Genomic DNA, 20,727 nt, shown 5'->3' with positions numbered 1-20,727 from the left:
CATTAAGTGATACAGTACAGTACAGTAGTGAGAGAATAGTGGGCCCATATACACACACGTGTCTATAAGTGTAAAACACATTAAACAGCAGAAACTGGCAGCGGTCCACCGCAACAATGTCTGTTTAACCAAGTTATTCTTACTATTATTATAACCAAGTTATTTTACTCGACCTTTTTCTGCGTTGATTGGGGCATCCTAAGTGGCAGTAAACTACATGATGAAGTGTCTTTTGACAGTTCTCTTGTAGAGAGGAGTAGCATGATATTGCTGTTCTCGATTTAAGATCCTCAGCTTATCAAAACTGTCTATATGGTAACAATAACAATAATCATAATAAGGTCTACAAGAACTGTATGGTGTTCAGGGATGAATAGTTTTTCTCATGGAATTTTTTTATTTATTTTTGCTGTATTAATAAGTAATGCCACAGCTGATGCACATTTTGAATGACAGGGTTCCTCCTATTACTTCAAAATATAAAAATATAACATTTATAGAATAAAACTACAAGTATCCCAAATGCTATAAAAGGTAATGTCACATTGGCCCCCACATTTAACTCCCCCCGCCACCAACGTCTTATTGCAGATAGAAGGATGTAAAATGAAAAGTGTAGTGTGAGAATCCATTGTAAAGAACGGTTAGGGTTTGCATTATTCAAAAATTTGGTGCCAACATTTTAACTTTTACTGCAAATGAATATCGGCTTCAAATATCGGTTATCTGCCTCCTTGACTACCGATAATCGGAATCGGTATCGGCCCTGAAAAAAGCATATCGGTCTATCTCTAATTCAAATGACAGGGATATTCAAATGATAGACTATTGGTGCGCTCATGTCATAGCCCATTGTGCCCAACAGATGCTGAAACACACAAACCACAAGAAAGATGACAATTTTACAAGATTTAATTTATTAACTATCATACAGTTCACATAAGGCCTTCATCTTCAAACACTATTTGCTCAGTCAGACAAATTTCATGGTTTCCTCTTGGTGCGCAGTACATAAGCTATTTCTCTTGAAGCATTTGTTCTGTCCTTGGACTAAATTTTTATTTTCAAGCAGTGAGAGGCTTTCATCTCTCTCCTGCGGTGTTTGTGTGTTTTAAATCATGCACTAAGCGGCCTTGAACCCTTCACAAAAAAATTGGAAAAAAACGGACTTTCAGTCATCGAAATACACACTAGAAATGTTTCCTACCACTGACTTCACTGGTTCTCCCGCAGCCTACAAACGGTCACACAGTCACTCAGCCACTGAATGGCAATGAGCACTTACGGTTGTGTGTTTACAGTATATTTTATCATGGACAGGTAGGAGCAACAATGTTTAGAATGAATGCATTGTGGTAAATTGACAAGAGCCAGATTGATGATATGAATCACTCACAGGAGTTCTAATCTCCAAAATATAAATTTGGAAGTGTTCCAATGTGACCTGCTCGGGAAAGGCGGGACATTTAGTACAATAATTTGAGCTGATTGGGCGATGTGGCAACTTGTGCATGCCTACCAAACATTTTTTTTGACCAATCACGGCAATCGATGAAAATGTCGTCGTCGTCGTAGTCATAGGTAAGAAAGCACAAAATGAACAAAGCTCATCTCGCTGTTCTTTTAAAAAACAACTGTGGGTAATTCGACGACAACATAATTAATTGCAGCGTCCATGCATTCGTCCACCGGTGTCGGCCATGTTTGGTTTAGTTGTTTCCCTTGGCATGCCCCAAACCCATTGTCGATTTGTGATTCAGAGGTGCTATAGACCCGTACAACATGACGGCTGTGTCCGAATGTCCACCCTTATCGCAATGCATTGTGGTCTTTGAGTGACCATCCATGTTCACTACTTTTCCAAATGCATTGTTGGTAATCAAGTACACTGCATTTTTCTCTTTTGGCACCCCTACAAAATGGCATGTCCCCTTAGTAGTGCACTATATTGGGAGTAGTGGGCACATTCTGACACATTCTCAGAGTCAGAGGTTTGTGAACTCACAAATACCGCATGATTTCAGCTTGCGGGCAAAACTAGCATTGTGGTACTTCCTATCAGTAAAAGATGGTCTGGGGGGAAAAAAAAAAAAAAGTTGTTCCAGTGATTAACACACTTTCCCCGTAGGAAACGCAGAGCTTTATCTTGTAAATTTAAGGGTAAAAACAAAACATTCAGATCTTCATAAACAAATATACTAAAGTACTTCACATGGCATCGCCATTCACAGATCCTTTCTACGATATTGTTTATTTCCAGTAAATGTGGAAACTGGAGGGAATATTACAAATGATTGGCATCTTATTACGTTTCAAGTGATCAAATATGGCTGCTTTACTTCACTTGACCCACATTGAAAGTCAAACCCAATCTAGACATTCCTTCAGCTCAACCAACAGCTAGAAAGAGGACAAAATCTAAAACTATATTCCGTGAGGCCGGATGAGTGAGTAACAGGAGTCACTCCGGGATAATGGGACCAATGAAAGTTTTTACAAAAAGGGGCTCATTTGCACAAGAATGCCAAACTTACCACTAAACAAACAGTATGGACAATTAAAATAGAATGCTACACTATCAAAAAGTGCTTCAGATAAGTATGTAGATAGAAAAAAACCCCCAAAAAAACAAACCCTAACTTCATGTAAACAAAGGTTGATCTGCCAGAGCTCTGTTCTGTAGAGGCAATGGGTATGGCTGAGCTGTCAAAATTATAGACACAATATGTTTAAAAAAAAAAAAAGCTGTGAAAATTAAAGTGCATCCCTGGATGTGTAAGCCTCTTACCCTACCCATATACAACATGCCTCCACTAGAGGGCGCAAACTTCCACCCCTAAAGACCATGCGGGTCAACAAATCCAGTGGCAGTACTCATGAAGAAGAAAAACACAACAAAAATGGTGACGGCAAATGTCTTCCAGCTTCCATAATGTCCAATGTCCAGATGACCCTCAAACAAACCAGCGTGAGGTTGCCCCTAACCCCCCTTGCCCTCCCCCACCATGAAGTTCCATCCCGGCACACGTGGCTTCGTCGTCTCACAGTGTCTCCTGTTCGGCGGGGGAGTGATGGGGGTGAGGGTGGGCATGCTGGTGCAAGGGTGGGAGAAGGGACTGCAGAGGGGACTGCGGGGTGGTGGGCGGCGACTGCTGCTGCAAGGGGCTGAAATGCGCACCCGTGTGCGGAGGAGAGGATCGGTAGCAGGAGTAGGCCGAGCTCCCGCCGAGGGTGGTGGTGGGCGAGGCGGGGAGCCCCCCGAGGCCCGTGGGGGAGTCGATGAGAGGCTGGTTGTAAAAGAAGAATGCACACTGGTGTATGAAGATCTCGATGATTGTCTGGTAGGTGCGCGTGGCTGTCAGGGCGTCCATGGTAGTGAAGTCCGGTCGCATGAGTGTGGGCCAGAAGCAGATGGACAAATTCTCGCTGGTCATCAGGTTCAGCCTGCTTAGCTGGCTCACCCTGTCGAATGCACAAAGGTTGGAGCAAGTTCTGTATTGAGTAATTTGGAACCAAGTCCAACTTTGAAATATATCGAGATACATATTGAATCGTCCTTTATTGGAGACCTGTATCTTAGAAGGAAATGGCAAATTGACAGTACTGGGATGCTCATTCAGGTGAATGTATGTGCATCATATCCTCTCGTCCTGAGCCATACCATACTAAATTGAATCGTATCCCACTGAGTTGAACCAAATTGAATCGTTCCACTTTCAAATCAAACCATCCTTAAAATTGTTTGGCACACCACGTATCAAACCATATTGAATCATCTTTTGTGGAGCGATGCAGTTTTACACCCCTAATGTAAGTATATATATATTTATACACACATTTACATATACACATATAAATTTACCAATTAAATAAAATCAACAATATCACCAAAAATTGCGAGGTAGCAGGCAGTTTTTGCACAATTCTACTATATGCAAATAAATTATCCTTGGGGAACTTACTTGTGTAAGTGGCTCACGACGTACTTGAAGGCATCATAATTCTCCCTGGGGAACCTCCTCAGGACATCCTTCATTGTGTACAGCCGCTGTTCTCGGTCAGTGATTTCTGCATTCACAGCGAACATTTTGGATTTAGAATTGCATAATGGCATTTACAGCATTGATTTGTTTTCAAGAAGCCTCTTCGCACTATCATTGAAATCATCAGCGTCAAGACAGGAAAATAAATGTTAAAAGCTGCCCCACCCTCTTTGCTCCTAGAGGAATCATGCTTTTATATTGGAGCCAAGACCATTCCCTGCCCAGCCGTGTTTGCTTACTGAAAGCATCCAGTAGGTCCACCTGCAGAGCACAAGGCACCAGGGGCTCAGGCAGCTCGGAGAAGAAGCTCTTTAGGGCTCCAGCCACAGTGTTTATGGAAAAGTCTTTCTCCACCAGGTCTAATCCATGGTCTGCACAACAAACACGTGTTATGGAGATGAGAAAATGAGAGGCAATGGTTCTTCTGAGTGAACCATCATCTTGCTTTAGTAACTTACCCTGTTCAAACTGCCTTTGCATGCTTTCCATTTCAGACTTGTTCCCACTTACGCGGTACAAACCTTCTGTGTTTAGACCTGAGCAAAGCAGGGAAAGGTTCAGGTATTACCAAAAACATTCCAACATTTTATCTTCCTAAATATTTACTCATGTCATATTTACCACGACCTAACGAGGTCTAATACAAGACACACAAATGCCAATCAGAACAACTCATAACAGGTTCATAAAAACACCCACCTGTGGTCTCAATGAAACGAACACACTTCTCAATGAAGAGTGGAATAGGTCTATCTGGGGACACCACATTGACTAATGGTACACCAAAATAGTTGCTTTCCATAGGCTTGGGGATTGCTGGACGGGGCTTTGGTCTTGATTTCTGAGAGGAAAAGAATGATGGAGTTCAGCATCAAACAATACTGACAATAGGAAACATACATTAGGTGAAGCAATTTCTGGAGAAATTGCGTGTGAATGCTGAATGAAAAATATATAGAAACGTGGAATCATATTGAGTGAGGTGGTTATTGAAAGGTATGGAATTATGTCAAATTGTAGTACTGAATGATTTGGAATGATATTAATATTGATGAATGCAGAATGTTCTTGAAATGGTAGTGGTGCAAATGTAAGCATTAAATGATGTGGAATGCTATTGAATATTATTATATAGAATTAGGTGAAATGATATTGGTGAAAATGTGCAATATATGCAAGTGTATAAGGTATGGAATTTTTGATATGTGGGAATGTTGAAAATCATTACCAAGGTAAGCTGAATGAGTAACATTTTGAATTGTTGACGGGAAGGAATAGTTGAAAGTGTCAGTGGAAATGAATGCGGAATTTGTGGGACAAAAACATAGAATTATGTGGAACGTGGAAATATTTTGAATAGGAACGAAACTGAATTTCCAATAGGAAAGATACAAACACTAACCCTAAATCGTAACGCCTGACCCAAGACATATTGTTGGTGAAAAATATGCAAGAAAAGTGGAATTTTTGCTATATGGAATTGGGGGAGTGCTGAAGCTTGATCCCAAGGCGAATTGAATGAGCTTAACAGTTTGAATTTCGAATAGGAGTGAATTTTTTAATATCTAATTCGAAATGAATGGGTGTGAGTGTGGATGGTTGTCCGTCTCTGTGTGCCCTGCGATTGGTTGGCAACCAGTCCAGGGTGTCCCCCGCCTACTGCCCAGAGCCAGCTGAGATAGGCGCCAGCAGCCCCCGCGACCCTTGTCAGGAATAAGCGGTCAAGAAAATGGATGGATGGATGGAAATGAATGGGGATTTTTGGGGTGAAAAATGTTGAATTGTGAGAAAACGGTGACAGGAATGAGAAAAATAATAGCCTGCAAAGCGTGAAGTTTTGGAACATGTTGAAGTCTGAATGGTTTGAATCAGTAGAGAATTGCATAAATATTGAAAGACAACAAACGTCGGAATAAAATGATAATAATGAAAGGTAGAATAATATAAAACAGGAGAAAGAGTTTAATACACACCTTAGCTGTTCGTCGAAGACTCTTCAAAATATTCCTTTTCTTGGGGTCCTCATTCTCCTCATTAACCAGACTTTCACCCTTCAGTGTTCCAAAGTCATCTTCCTTGGACTTTGTAAGCGCTCCCATTTCATCGTCGCTGCCTATGAAGCTGGTACGGAAATTGCTGAACTTGCCAAGCCGTTTGGAGCGGTCGCGGTACAGACGAGGCTTTACGCCTGCTGCTGAGAATTTCCTCCGCCGCTCCAGAGAGCTGCTGTCTGCTTCACTGTCGGACCCGTTGCCGTTGGAGTGCATCCTATTGGAGTTGCGGATGGTGATGATCTTTCCTTGAGTGCTGTCATGTGGCACAGAATAGATAATCTCATCATTGCTGGGGCGAGGCTTGCAAACAGCGTCCATAGGTTCTGCGTAGTCTGAGGGGTCGTAGCCCACGTCGCCCCCAGGTACCCAGGTAACAGAAGATGGCAGTGAGCGCCGGTGACCGACTGTGTCCATGTATGGGTTTCGACTGATCTTTCGGAAGTCAAAAGTGACGCCAGGTTTAACTCTTACATGAGGAGGCACCTTGTTGTTGAGTTTGCTCTCAAGGTCTCTAATGTCAGAGATAATAGAGATGTCATTGGAGTCCAAGTCGGGCAGGTTAAAGCCCCCATGGTGAGATGTGAGTGTGCCATCGTAGTACGGAGGTGAAGGCTCCACATCGTCCTCTGAATCCAGGAACATGGTGACAGGACTAGGAGAACTGCAGCGTGGGGAATACACGTTTTCATTGGTGCACGCTTCAGCAACATTATCGTACATGTGTGTGGCTTCCACAATGTTGCGCTTCTCAACTACCTCCATGAGAAAGGGATGGAACATCTCTATCCTGTGCAGGCCTCCCACAACGCCCCCAGATCCACAAACCACGCTATTGAAACGGCCTTCGATCTCATGGGCAAGTTCCTCTCCTTGTATCTGCTGCTCCCGTGCGTATTCGCTCTCTGTCAGCTCGGCCTGGCTGTCCCCTACTGCCAACAGTTGCACTGGGATGATGTCCTGAACCTCACACAAGAATGCGCACAGCGTCTCCAGGGATGCTTTTCGGGAGACTGAATACACAGCAAAGTAGCCGTGAACCAGCCTGCTCTTTCGTAAAGTGAAGGAGGCGTGATATGAAAGAATAGATAACTCTATAGCCAGCTTATGTCCAGCAACAGTCTGTTCAAGCAATACAGAGGTGCCGCTGTTTGACATGGGCCTGCAGTGCTGATGCATCAGAAAGGGGGACAGCAGCTGCTCAACGTCGTAGGAGTCGCCGCACATTAAGCACATGACAATGCGAAGATCTGCCTCTGGGGCTGGCTGATGAGGAGACTCCCTCACACCTGGGGGCTCAGGGAGGAGCGGAGGGGAACTGCTACTAAAGGATGTACTCCTCCGAATATCCAGAAGGCCCCTTAGCACCTGGTTGATTTGTGACTCACTGACATTATGTCCATAACCGACACCAGGAGAGGCAGGATCCAAGAAGCTACACTGCAGTCTCCTTGCAACTTGCTGTCCCTGCGTTATTAGATTTAAGGCAGTTTCTCCACCAACATCCACATATGATCCTACGCCTCTTTTGGTGACTAAAAGCAGTGATGTTGGCAGCTGCGCTAGGTGGCTGTCCCTTCGACCTAGCGTTGATTCCCTAAGACGTTCAAGGCTTTCAATCACATAGGAGAGGGATTCTTTTGAATTATACAGACACAAACATCCGTGAGGAGTGAACGTCGGAGTGTGGAAAGAATTTACAGGAAGACGCACATTTCCCTCAATGGGCCGCAGCGTCAGCTCATACATCTTCCCGTCTAACACATACCAGTCATCATTTGTGCAGAGAGCCCTAATCTCATTGGCAAATTCTCTGGCCAGTCCATCCCTTCCCAGTATGACAAGATTGATTCTGTCAGCCTTTGTATCACCAAAATGAGCTTTCACATCAAAAAAGGGATAACATGTAGGGAAACGGGACGCCAGGAGTTGTTCAATCTTCGAGTCACCACAGTGGGGACTGCTAGGGCAGGTCTCCTTAGTTGGGTGATATACAAAGTGGATATGCTTCAATACCAGAGCGTCTCTTTCAGCTGGAAGCTTTTGTAGCGCCTTGAACCGCTGCTCTTCCACCAACACCTCCTGAATTGCCCCCATCTTCTCTTTACTTGGCTTGGCATCCACTTCAAGTTCATAAAAAAGCTCAGAATACTCCAGTAACAGCTCCTGGAAGTCTTCTTTAGCACGGTCAATGATCTCCTTTTGATGACGGTTGTAAAGGTCTAAGTACTCCGGTTCCTCAAGCCACTGGTAGAACTCTTCGTTCATGATGAAGCTGCGAGCCTCCTCCCAAGGTCTACCAGGTGTGACAAAGGGTGAAGACGCTAGCTTGTGTTTAAACTCGAGTCTCATCTCTGCACGTCTGCACTCGTTACGTAAATGCTCCAGGTGGGCATTAAACAATTCCTCTGCTTCATCTGTCTCCAGAAGGTCTGACGGGATCCGTTCATCTTCCATGTTGTCGATGTGAGATGTATCCTCCCAAGGAGAGTCCTCCAGAACGACAAACCAGTGAGCAAAATGCTGCTTGGATTCAAGAACCTTCTGTACACCAGACCAACTGAGCTGATCTATTTCATCCAGGTCAGGCACCAAAGAACTAAGTGCAAGAGGAAGTGTGCTTAGGTAGATTTTACGCCGTCGCTCAATATGTTCCTGCTTCAGACGGTAAACATGTTGTTGAAATAGCTTCTTGCATTTGGCTGTTCCCTCCAAGAAAACATATTCTTTGTATTCCGGGGAGGTGTTCATGCGCCGACTGGTGTTAAGCCACGTTTCGTTATGATTCTTCACTATCCGGTTTATTAACCATTCATAGCGATCCTTGGCGGAAGCTATTTGCTGACTCTGGAGCTTTAATGCTTCAAAATAGGGGATGATCTTGGGCTTGCCTCTGCTTTTATCAATTAGCTGAACCAAAGTGAGGAAGGCAAGGTCCACGTTTATATTTGAACGAGCAGAGGTCTCGACTACAGGCAGACTCTTTTTAGTGATAGCAAAGGTATGCGCATCTTTGATATAGCGTTCAACTCCTTCATCGCACTTAGTGAGGACTAACACGATGGGTTTCTTAGTCTTGCTGAGCTGACCATAGATGTTTGTGACAAATTTCAGCTGGTCATCGAAGTTGCGGTTCATGCCTCGGCTGACGTCAACACACAGCAAGAAACCATCAACCTGCAGCTTGCCCTCAGGCATTTGCTTTTGCTCAAAGTCTTGCTCCAAGCCCAACTGATCTGTGCAGAAGTACATTAGCTTCTCTGCTGATGCGAGCTTGGTTGCAGCCGCCCGTTTAATATAAGGCTGCATAGCGGTGCTACGATGTGGCTGAAATGTCTGGTCATCAATGAATTCTGTTTGCTCCACCACATGCATTCTGCATTCAGGCCCTTCCTCCAGGAGCCGCGAGACCTCGCCCCAAAACAGAAAGTGATCATTGTTAACCACTCGACCCCCAAAGTCACTGGTGCTCAACACTGATGTGTGGTCCAAATAGAAGTCGTCTGCGCTGGGCCTAACATACCTATTACACAGACATGACTTTCCAACCCCACATTGTCCTTTTTCTTTCTCCGTACCCGACAGACCCACCACAATGAGGTTGTAAATGGGGGAGCGGACATCTTGCTTTTTCGCCATCATAATCTCCCTACGATCATCCTGCCATAAACAGGCACTGTGTAAAAAGTTCGCTTGAAGATTTGTCCATAAAGTTCGTGATGGGCTCAAATTTCAGTTCCTTCTGCAGGGCACAGGCAGTGTAAAAGGTTCGCTTGAAGATTTGTCCATAAAGTTGGTGATGGGCTCAAATTTCAGTTCCTTCTGCAGGGCATCTATTTTGAATTCAAGAAACAGTGCAGTATGTGAAGATGCTGTTCTCATTCATCCTCTTTGAAAGTCAGGTTCTGTAAGAGACGAGAGGGAAAACATTAGCCTTAATTGGGCAAACAGTCGCACTATTTTAATATTGAGATTTTCAATAGGAAATGAAACGATGGGACAAAGGTTACACCCAGTGTGTGAGAACGTTTGTGTTTTGTAAAGTAGCATAGCTCTAAGTCAACCACTAAAGAAATGCCTTGCAAACTTGACTATATAAGTCAGGTACACAGGCTACACAACATCATCTTGCACTAATGAAAGTTACTTTGTACCAAATTAACAAAATTTATACAGCGTCAATACCCCATTATAGATGTCAAAGTCAGCAATATATCAGCTATGGTCTGAACATTTTGGTAAATCGTAATCACATTCATCAGGGTCAAAATACTGTAATTCAAAGTGAGGGACCATGATAGGAGTGGTTCTCTCTAAACAACATTGTTTGCTGATAACTGATTGTGCTGTAACCATAAAATGACTAATAAATATTAGAATCCCTCTTTCCAGGCTAATGAACACACTCTCATCCAAAATAAAGCTAAAGCTCCGCAAATAGACAGAAAATGCATATTAGAACTTAAAAAACTAAACATTGCCAATTAAGACGTGTGGGCAACACAAAATATGCTGCAGAGTGTAAGTTGAATTTCTCCTTGGGGGATTATGCTAAAATCAAGAAGAAAAAAAGTAAGAGCTTGACCATCCATCCATTCATCCATCCATCCACTTTCTTAGCTGCTTCTCCTCATAAGGGTCGTGGAGGTGCTGGAGCCTATCCCAGCTGTCATAGGCTGAACTGTACCCTGAACTGGTTGCCAGCCAATCCAGGAAGAGCTTGACCACTAATATGTAAACCATTGCAAGTCGGTGTACTGTCCAATTGACAGTAAAATGTAACATATTAGTTTAACTGGTCTGTATAGCCGAATAGGGGTGGACGATATGGCCCAAAATTCATATTAATATTAATTGCAACCCTTCACGGTAACGGTATATATTATCACGATATAAAATTAAGGGTAAAAAATATTTTTAATTAATGATCATTTAATAAAGGAATAATTTCTGAATATGTTTATACACCATTACAGAAGCTAAATTGGTCAAATAAAAAGTGATAAACAATTAGGATAACATTTATTGTGTATATGATCTCAAGTCAGAATTAAATGAAAGCACTCCCTAGTGCAAAATAGTGCAAACAAAAATAATACTGCTCATATTACAATGAACTCAGTACAACTGGTTTTCAATTTAGTTTTCCATAATTCATTTATATGACTTTGCCATGGATTACTTAGCCTTTCCAGATTCTGAAGTAAAAGAAAGCAACAGTCTATTAAATTAGATTTAAAATTAACAAGCAGCAAGAAAAATAACAAAGTTGCTGGTTTGACAGTTAATGCAGAGCCCATATTACTATTTGTGCCATGTACATATTGTACAAAATGTATTCTCTTCCTCCAATTTGACTAAAAGTAAAGGCTCTTATATTTTAAACATTTATAACTACTATACTACTCACCTTATTTACCCCCTACATGCATTGTTGAGTCGAATGCTAGACTATGCTTGAAGTTTCCAAAATCATTATGAATGACTGTTTGCTTACAATCAAACTGATTAATTTAAGGTTCTTGTCAATTTGTAAATGTCATTTCAGTTAGAAAATACCCCGTCAAATAATAATTGACATATTTTATTCATTTGAACAGTTGAATGAATGAATGAGTAAATGGCTCATGTGATTTTTCTTTCATTTGGATGATTCACTGACTTGCAAACTCTAAAGTGTTCATTTTGGTGGTCTACATAGGATTTTGAAATATTTGCTCAATACAAAAATTCACAGTAACTCAATGTGGCCAGTGTATGAATAATTCTGAGCTTATCAGTGCGTTATACTGTATACTGAATAAATCAATTTCTTACAATGATCATAAAAGTATGATTTGGAATTCAAGCAATTACAGTATGGAGTTAAAATGCTTGAGTTGAGTACAGTAAATGACAAATGTGATTATATTTTTGTTAATGCTTAACAAGGCATGAAATTTGTCTTGTTTGCTTGCTTTTGTGGTGAGCCTGCATTTATGGCTAGACAGGTAAAGTTAATTGGAGCTTTGGAGCAAATTATTGTTGATTGTACCTTGAGGAGCATACATTGATTACTGGTGTACTCATATTTCTCAGAGTGATAAACAATATGAAGCTGTACGAGTCATTGCAGTCAATCAGGACCGGGGGGGACATTAGAAATACAGTACAGTGAAGTAAATAAGCAAGCAGACACATTTAGCAGCCTCAGCAGCAACTATTAGCAGTCCACATTGCTCAGCTGGGCTAGGCCTGACATCCAAAATAAATACGTGCAATCCTGCTGCTTCCCAATGCAACCCTGAGAGGTGGCTTATCCAAACATAATCGACCTCGAGGGATCATATTTTCTGACGTTCCATACTACTGTCGATCCTTTTTTATTTTTTTATTTTATTTATTTTTTTGCAACGGATTGACATGGGTGGCCAGTCACAGAGGGGCTGACCAACGCCAGGCCTGCTTTCTTTCTGCTGTCTCCATAATGAGATTGCAGAAGCATGCAAGAAATCTGGGCTAGTGTGCCTCCACTAGAACACACAGACAGTATATAAAGTGCTTTATTTAGGCAGCTGTCTGGTGTGCAACGCACGAGCACTCACCGGTGCACTAACGCCATAAATAAGAAGAGGGCGTGCATACCATCGCATGTCTGCCTTTCTCTTGCTGCATCTGTCAGGCCAGCTTGCCGCAGACCAACCGCCTGATGTGCAACCGCATAAAGGCACACGAAACATTCATACAACGTATTCGAGCTACAACTTAAGAGTGCATGTGCCATTGTGTGCGTTATATGGCGTTTTTAGTTACCCGTGCTTGCCTTCGCCTCTTCGGCATCACTTGCTCCCTCCGTCGCTGCGATTGAAAATCACTGGAAAGGCAATAAATATCCACACATACAAAACGAGAACAATCCGATGTTGCTTAAGCATACGTTCGCTTCTAAAAAAAAAAATCCAGATGTGCAAAAAGAAGAATAAAAAAAAATCCTACTAAGCCTTCCTTTTGCTGGCTTCACCACGTTGCTTCGTTTTCACTCATTATTGTGTCCATTGTTGTGCACATTTAATGCTGGGCCGGCCGTACACGCCTCACACGAAACCGGTCAGTAGGTTGCAATCGACTAACAGTTTCGTCTCCAACAAAACATCAACGGCGCGTTCAGAAGCGGTCACGTCCCGATTTTGGAGCAGCTCGCGTGTGTGAAAGTGCGATTTGAGGCAGCTTTTCGATAATGGCGACGGCGGCAGCGGGGGCCCTCCTCCTCCCCGGACCCAGTCCTCCTCTTTTCTTCGGAGAGCGGAGCAGTGGATGCAGAGGCGGCGGAAAAAGGGACTCACCCAGCGGCGCCCGCACACTACTGCAGCACGGCTACCTAGCAAGCAACTGGCAAGGCTCACTACAATATTGCGGGATGCGTCACTCCTAAAGGCATCCTTTTATCCAACTAGGTAGCTACAAACCAACCTCAGAGGATTTAAATTTTAAATAAGGTATTAATTTGCACACATATCAAAATAGCACCTACGCCCCTCCCTTCAGTCTCACTCCAAAAAAAGAAAAAAAAGAAAACTAAAATATTACCTAGCTAAGTCGTTGCCTACGTGTGTTATTTTATTTCAGTCACCAAATTAATATTTGTTTACATTTCATCGTTTTCCGATTTGTCACTCAGAACTGGCTCAATTTCAGTTATTCCTAGTGAGCATAATTGCTTGGCAGATGTGCAAATTTGATTTGCAGTGTAAAAAAAGTATATGGCAAAAACAAATGTATAAATGCAGGTGAGAGGTGGTTGGGGGTGGGGGGGGGGGGTATTACAACCTAATATTTCCATCATGATTATGAAAAGTGTACGTTCAATTACTGATGATTCTCGTTTATCCACAAGAGGGCAGCATCAACGTTCAAATCCTCTTGTGGATTATAAACCACAATTTTAAAAACGTATATGTCAGGAGTCTGAAATTGTTTCTGACAGGGCAAACATAGGCGTGCCCGTAAGTGTAGGCTACACGAAACATGAAGTTCTGCAAAGTGATCAATTTATATAGGTAACATAACATGATCAATACCAGGGCACTGGAGATATAATGCAGTCATGTTTCAGTTGTTTGTAGCAGACTATTCCACGTGTCTACATTTCTTTAAATCACCATATGTCGATGCCAGTCATCATCAGCATCACAGTCTGATTATTTCTTGCAACCTGTTAACTTTAGTGTTGCTACTACAAATTGCCTAACTGTGTATATTGGCTTTGCAAGTGTGAAGAAGTGAAAGAAGAAAAAAAAAATGTTCAAAGCGTGTCACCTGCACTCATTCATTAATGTATATGCTTATATTCTGCAGGTCAGAGATGCCTGCCACTGCCTGGTGAAGAAACATCTGGGAATGGAATTTACCCTGCATCAAAGTTGACTCACCTTCACCTCTGAACTTCAGTGAAGACATGTGTGGACCAGTAAGTTGTGGAGGAATACTAGCAGAAGATTCATGACCAGTCAGCTATTTTCATCTGTAAGTGTGACCCTTGTTGTTTAACATAAATACCATTTGCATGTTTGTTTTTACACATGAAGACTTACACTGTTTTATGCAGTACCTGAAACTAATATTTTTTTTGTATCTGTAGACTAAAACGGAATATTCCTTAAACAAAAAAGGCACCTCCAAGATTGACATTAATATACAATGAATGATAGATGATGACAGAGCCTCGTTTAGCCTTTCAGAAGGATTTGATCAAGGCAATAAAAATAAAACGATGAGCAGTTTGAGGCGTTGGCGTTTAAGTGTCATTGATACGACCTCCACTAGGCGGCGCCATTGGCATTCACTTAATGACACACCAGAGGAGTTGAACTCGTGATAAAATTTGTCTCAGTGATTAAGGCATAACTGTTATTCTTGTGTTGTTGACTCCACTTTCCACGTTACAATTTAAAATGGAGTCTTGCATATTTCTATGTTATATCTCGCATACTGTTATCTAGTAATCAAGAGGGCTTTGTCCTTGTAACAGGGATATGGGGCAGTGGCAGGCAGCAAAGGTGAAGACGGGGTGAAAGTGACAGCAGATGGGTGCTGACGGAGCCCAGCACAGACGGACAATAGGGCTACTAGCGGCTTCTGCATCAAGCGCATAATACGCTGTGGTGGTGGCTCAATAATAGCTGCACATTGAAGCGTATACGCTGCAACATGATAGGCTGAAGGGACAGGAATAAAGACAGACCGTTAGACATGGAGAGTGTATGTGTGCGGTTGACCAAATAGATACAGAAAGAGAGGTAAGATTCCCTCCCATTTTCCACCCTGCCCTAACAGTCATCCCACCGTGATATATTGCTGTGTTGAGTCATACAACCTCTGAAGACTATAAACAGCAGGCAGACATTTTGCAACGGGAGTATGTTTATGCTTGAAGTTCTGAATTCCTTCAATTAGAGTTCACATGTTTGGAATTAGTTTTTGAGCTTGGATACTATTATGTGAAAATCAAAGTCAGGTTTATTTTCCCCATATTTTATTCATGGAGTCATAACAACATCGCACAGTTGTGTGAGATCAGACCAAAGTGTGTGCCATGACAGTGGACTTCCCACCTTGTATCATTTAAAAAGCTCAAATAAAAGTACTCCTGGCTTTGCAAACAGATTGAAGTGCTATTTAGCAAGCAGTACTTGGGGTTAGCTGATGGCAGGCCATGAAGGAAAATCTTGAACATCAGGAAAGAGCAAGGAAGGAAACCATACTTACAGGAACTGCTGCACAGAAATAGGAGCATGAACTGACACATCTGGAAAACAGTGGTGAATGATACGCCTCTCAGATGTTGGACAATCCTGTGGCACCTTGCAGTATGTGCGCTACCTTTATGTTATGCACGGATGGTAACGCATAATGTGATTTATAAGGCCTACAGTGAGATTGGCATCCTAATGATGGAAATTCTGACACAATGATGCAAGCGCACTCAAACACCAGTTGTGATACTGTATCTGTTTTTTTCCACTGAATATTTTGGTCAAATTCTTTAGGTTTTACATGTTAAAACACATGCAATATTTCATCGTTGCAACTCGTATACAGTAGATGTAGTAAAACATGGGTGAGAGTGAAAGACACTATTGTTATTTGTCTTAGATCACTACAAAAGAATGTCACTATGAACATAACTTTGCAATATAATGTACCCTTGAGTGTAATTTGCAGGTTGCACAATTTCATATCCCGAATTGTTTCTCAGGAGACTGTTTGGCTTTGATAGGAAAGCAAAACAATACTGATCACTTTTCCCCCATGGCAAACAAATGATCAACTATTGTCTCATTGTATGAATTTCTTTTGAAATGGTGGCCTAATTTGAAAATGAATAACTAGAATTTGAGGGAATGCGACATTGGCGAGCATGAGTATAAAGGGGACAGTGTGAATGGACCATATATAGTAAAAGTATTTGTTCACAAATATCTCACACACTGCGGTTTAACCCCTAGTGTAGAGTTAATTTGAATATAAGTAGACGTACTACGTTGTGATTTTTTTTTTTTTCCCTGCAATCAAAACAGTTCTCAGGTGTCTGTAACATGCTTTTGTTTCAGTGACAACCAAGATGTCATGTGAGGTGCGGAATTAGGACCCAAACTCAGACAAGACATGGGAGTTGGTTAACAGAGCTCTTTTATATACAAAAAATACCAAATAACAGACAGATGGGCTCAATTCAGATGGCCTCAAAGAAAACACTTGACAGAGAAACCTTGACTGAGAAACCTCAATTGAGAGAGTAAGGCTGGAAGCATGAAAGCAACCTCAAAACACATGGAAGAACATATTGCATGGAAGAAAGCTTGCATGGAAGAGTAGGGAAAGGAAACCTCGACATCCTGAGAGAAAACCACGGCACACTGACAAAAGTGTCATTCAGTAACTCGCTAGGGCAATGTAAAATTTGATATGACAGAATAAAGGTCTATATGATCAAATAAGAGTGACTAGACAAACTAAGAGTGGCTAATATAGGACCATAGCAACTGACAACATCAACAGAAACCAGAAAAAATAGGGGTGTCAGGAGTTTAAAATGATTAACCATAATTTATCGCATAACTTCATTAGTTAACTCAAGATTAATCACAAATTTTATATCTGTCTCAAATGTGCAATAAAATATTTTTTCTCAGTTTTCATACTCTTAACATAAAAGTATAAAAAAAATAATTAACTAATAATTTCATAACGAATAAAATTGAGTAGAAATTAAAATGATGTACTCTACTGTAAAAAAAAAAAAAGAAACAGTGTGATATTGATTTCAGTTGGTCATTTTTCTGCCACTAGATGGCTTAATTGCATTTGTAAGATGTTGGTGACAGCTCAGTCCATTTTTCTTTTCATATTAATCTTTAACATGAAGTAACTCTGAAGTAATTCTGCACATTTTTAAAATTGTAAAATACATCTTGACCCCAGTCTCCACAAATATTTGTCTTACTGTTACATTTGTTAGGCCAACAATATATTTTATTTTATTTTTTCCTTGAGAAGGCCCACTGTTATTATTGCGACTGGAATTCCCCCCAGTATAGGTAGTCATTAATCATGCGTTAAAAAGAAAAACTAATTCGTGGCGTCGAGGACTGAGGACCTACACAGACATTTAAATAAATTTAAAAAAAAGAACAAAGTTTTTAACAAGCACATTTTTTTTTTGTTAGGTTATTGGTCGGCTAATGTTGTAAAGCGTTGAATGTTACATTGAAATTAAAAACAACAGGAAAAATTAATCCCAGATAACTGTATAACGCCACGCAGGTATACCAACTGGAAGAAGTCCTTTAACCACATCCTATTTGAATCTGTCTCAGCTTGTGGGAGAAAAGGGAGGGAGCAAACTCAACTGGGAGGGAAAAAAAGAAAGAATGCTTCAAGATCTCATCATCTCTCTCTCTTTTTTTTTTTTTTTTTTTTTTTAACATTGCAATAGCAGAGTGGTAACTCTTAATTTTGGAGCTGCTAGTAATTTTTTCCACTCCCTGTTTCTCTGGCTTGCCTTTTGCATTATCCACAGCAGCATACTTTCCCATGTTTTTCTCTTTTTTTTTCTTTTTTCTTTTTTTCTTTTGCAACCCACTTGTGACGTGTGAGTGGAGTTCCTGCTCTTGTTTCATGCAGCGCAGTTTGGAGACAGAGCGGGCGAAAGGCTTTAGAGAGGCAGACGTACATTTGGAAGGGAAGGTGAACTGAAGGTTTAAACGAGCAACTTTTTTGGCTTGACCGCTTTCTATCCTCACATGCAGGGGAGGTCAAGCGGGAGGAAGACGACGGACGTGCGGAAAGGCTGAGAGAAGTGAAAAGGGGGACTAACTGGGGACAGAAGACATTAAGCTGCCTCACTCTGTCGCCCTTGGGGTAACGCTGAATGAGAGGTTACAGTTGACGGGTCTTCTTCACACGAGAGGAGGAGCTCCAGCACAGCGGGGGGACCAGCACTTCATCCTATTTCAAGCAACAACAGGACAGGATGAGGTACCAAGGCAGGGTAAGAGCCTCTCTACCATAATGGCCCTTATACTGTTTCACATGTGATTCAGCACACTTCCAGTATACATATTAACCTAGCTACTGTATGTACCCGTATAAGTGTTCCATTTTGGGTTTCAATAAGCATTAGCGCAGAAAAGTTAGCATAGTCACAATAGTAGGTTGCATCCAGCTGTGGTAGCATCAAGCCTTGCCAAGGGACAGAGGCTTACCAAATAAGGAAGATTATCTGGATGGGGTCACTCAGGAAAAGTTTAGTCAAGTCCTCTCCAGAGCAAACATGCTCATTTACAATCAAAACCAACTCGGACGTGCTATTTAAAAGCTGCAAAAAGCCACATTGCATTTCTTTGAAAAGGGAATTCAACTAAAAAAAAAAAGTTCTTTACAATAATATTCAGCCTCACTTGTCTAAACACAGTATTCTGATTAAAAGATTGTGGGATATGAATTAAGCAAAAAATTCTACCTATTATTATCGAGTTCAGGGGATGGATATTTTGCCGCTTGTTGACTGAAGTGAAAATGACATCAGAGTTGCTCAAGGCTCAGGTAATGACCAATCACGGCTCAGCTTGTCAACGTCACATGACCATATTCATAAAACAGGTGAGCGCCCGCGATGTTGTTTATTTTCAGTCTACAAGTGGCAAAATGGCCACGCCCTCTACTGCAAAATTTCTCTGACTGTCTTATATTTTTTGGTCTTATTTTGTTTAGCTTTAATATCCTTTGTAAACTCCTTGGTGTGTTTTGTGGAGTTTTTTATGTTGTCTATATTAAATGTTGCTACATATTCATTGTTTACATAAAACTTGATTGAACCCCCCCCCCCCCCCCCCCCAAATGGCCGCCCCCTAAGATGGATAAAAACAGATGCTTTTTTTGCTGCTTACTTCATGTTCCATAAATGCAATATTAATCAGAAAGCGTTGTTTAGATTCTAGTCAAGATTTTGAGTTGAAAGTTCTACTTGGTGTGGTGACTGTAGGGATGAAAGTCAAAATCGACTCGTGACTGGAGAGAGACAGAAAACAATGTTTGCTGTGTTTTGTGATGACACAAAATAGTTTGGTTGCCTGGCAACCCCGGTGTTGAACTGGCCTTCTCAAGTTGGAAAAAATGAGATTGTTGCACAAACATGGTTGCACACGCACGCACACAGCGACAGCATGACAGCTGATGCACATCTGTAAAAGTCTGAGCGAGTTACTTGTGAGGTGTTAAATCTGACGAATGACTGATTATGCTAAAGGAGCTGTTGCAGGGCGAGATTGTTATTGCCAATGGCAATCTGGCTCTGTGCAGTCTTGTACTGAGGTATGTTTTACGAGGGTAATGCATGCCTACATGGCTTTTCTTTGGTATGAAAAATTCTCGGAAAAAAAAAAATATTCGAAATGTCAGAGTTATTGTGCCGATTCCTCGCGTTTCACCCCTGTTTATGAGGCTTAAAAGATAACGCGCATCGCCAGTGTTTAATCTAAAAACATGCAGCTATTGCCATACAAGCAACAAAAGATTCCACGGCGTCCTCCGCTCCAATCCTGACCTGAACATTCCTTCGTTGTGTTCTTTGGAAAATCTGACAGCCAACTGTTGATCACATCTGTAGGGAGCCCACCTGCAGGAATGAGAGAACAATACTCCAAGGTGAAGCCGTGAGGAGTGGCCGCAATCGACTCTTGGTGACTTTCCTTTGCTCTCACGTCTTGGCTCCCTTCCACTGTTGTCCTCTTGTTTTCGCAAGGATTTCCCTGCGAATACTGCTCAAGGGTAAAAGGCCTTTTACCGACATGCAGCAGCCAAATGAGCCCCCTGGGAGAGACACTTGCATGGAAGAGAAGTCTTTGTGGAAGTCAAGCTCCTTTGTTCTGCTCTCAACTTGCTGTTTGTTTTGATAGCTGTTTACAGCAAATCTGCACGAGGTTGCAGATAGAAGAAGATAATGCTAAAAAGTGACTCAAGAGTGTTCAGAGTAAAAAAAAAGAAGGGGGTACAGGAGAAGGAATGTCTGTCTCTTAAGTGCAGCTAATAAGAGGCACCTTTTCTCATGAGTGACCCGATTTCTGCACTAAATGGTGGCAACAAACTACACAACA

At 41.7% G+C, this 20,727-nt stretch overlaps 2 protein-coding genes across 5 annotated transcripts in view; one reads left to right on the top strand and one right to left on the bottom strand.

Moving 5' to 3' along the window:
- The window catches only part of myo1ca (myosin Ic, paralog a), a 35,197-nt gene that overhangs the window by 2,291 nt on the left and 12,179 nt on the right, over positions 1 to 20,727 (top strand). For 2 of the 4 annotated variants that reach the window (XM_077503999.1, XM_077504000.1), the window contains 2 exons: positions 14,429 to 14,596; positions 18,382 to 18,623. In XM_077503999.1, coding sequence (XP_077360125.1) covers positions 18,606 to 18,623 — 18 coding nt within the window. In that variant the 5' untranslated portion in view covers positions 14,429 to 14,596; positions 18,382 to 18,605. Of the gene's footprint in view, positions 1 to 8,556; positions 8,678 to 13,240; positions 13,570 to 14,428; positions 14,597 to 18,381; positions 18,624 to 20,727 lie in introns of those variants that run through there. The other 2 variants (XM_077504002.1, XM_077504001.1) reach the window with 2 other exon arrangements.
- On the bottom strand, positions 895 to 13,607 carry arhgap35b (Rho GTPase activating protein 35b). Its single transcript, XM_077503998.1, has 7 exons — positions 12,887 to 13,607; positions 6,017 to 9,999; positions 4,743 to 4,884; positions 4,502 to 4,579; positions 4,283 to 4,414; positions 3,963 to 4,068; positions 895 to 3,462 (listed from the first exon to the last, which is right to left on the bottom strand). The coding sequence occupies exons 2-7, from the start codon at positions 9,734 to 9,736 to the stop codon at positions 3,042 to 3,044; spliced, it is 4,599 nt and encodes a 1,532-aa protein (XP_077360124.1). The 5' UTR covers positions 9,737 to 9,999; positions 12,887 to 13,607; the 3' UTR covers positions 895 to 3,041.

Source organism: Festucalex cinctus, chromosome 18 (assembly GCF_051991245.1).
Source record: "Festucalex cinctus isolate MCC-2025b chromosome 18, RoL_Fcin_1.0, whole genome shotgun sequence".
NCBI classification, from domain to species: domain Eukaryota; kingdom Metazoa; phylum Chordata; class Actinopteri; order Syngnathiformes; family Syngnathidae; genus Festucalex; species Festucalex cinctus.
The sequence above is the reverse complement of the archived record's forward strand: the minus strand, read 5'-3'. Positions and strand labels throughout refer to the sequence as shown.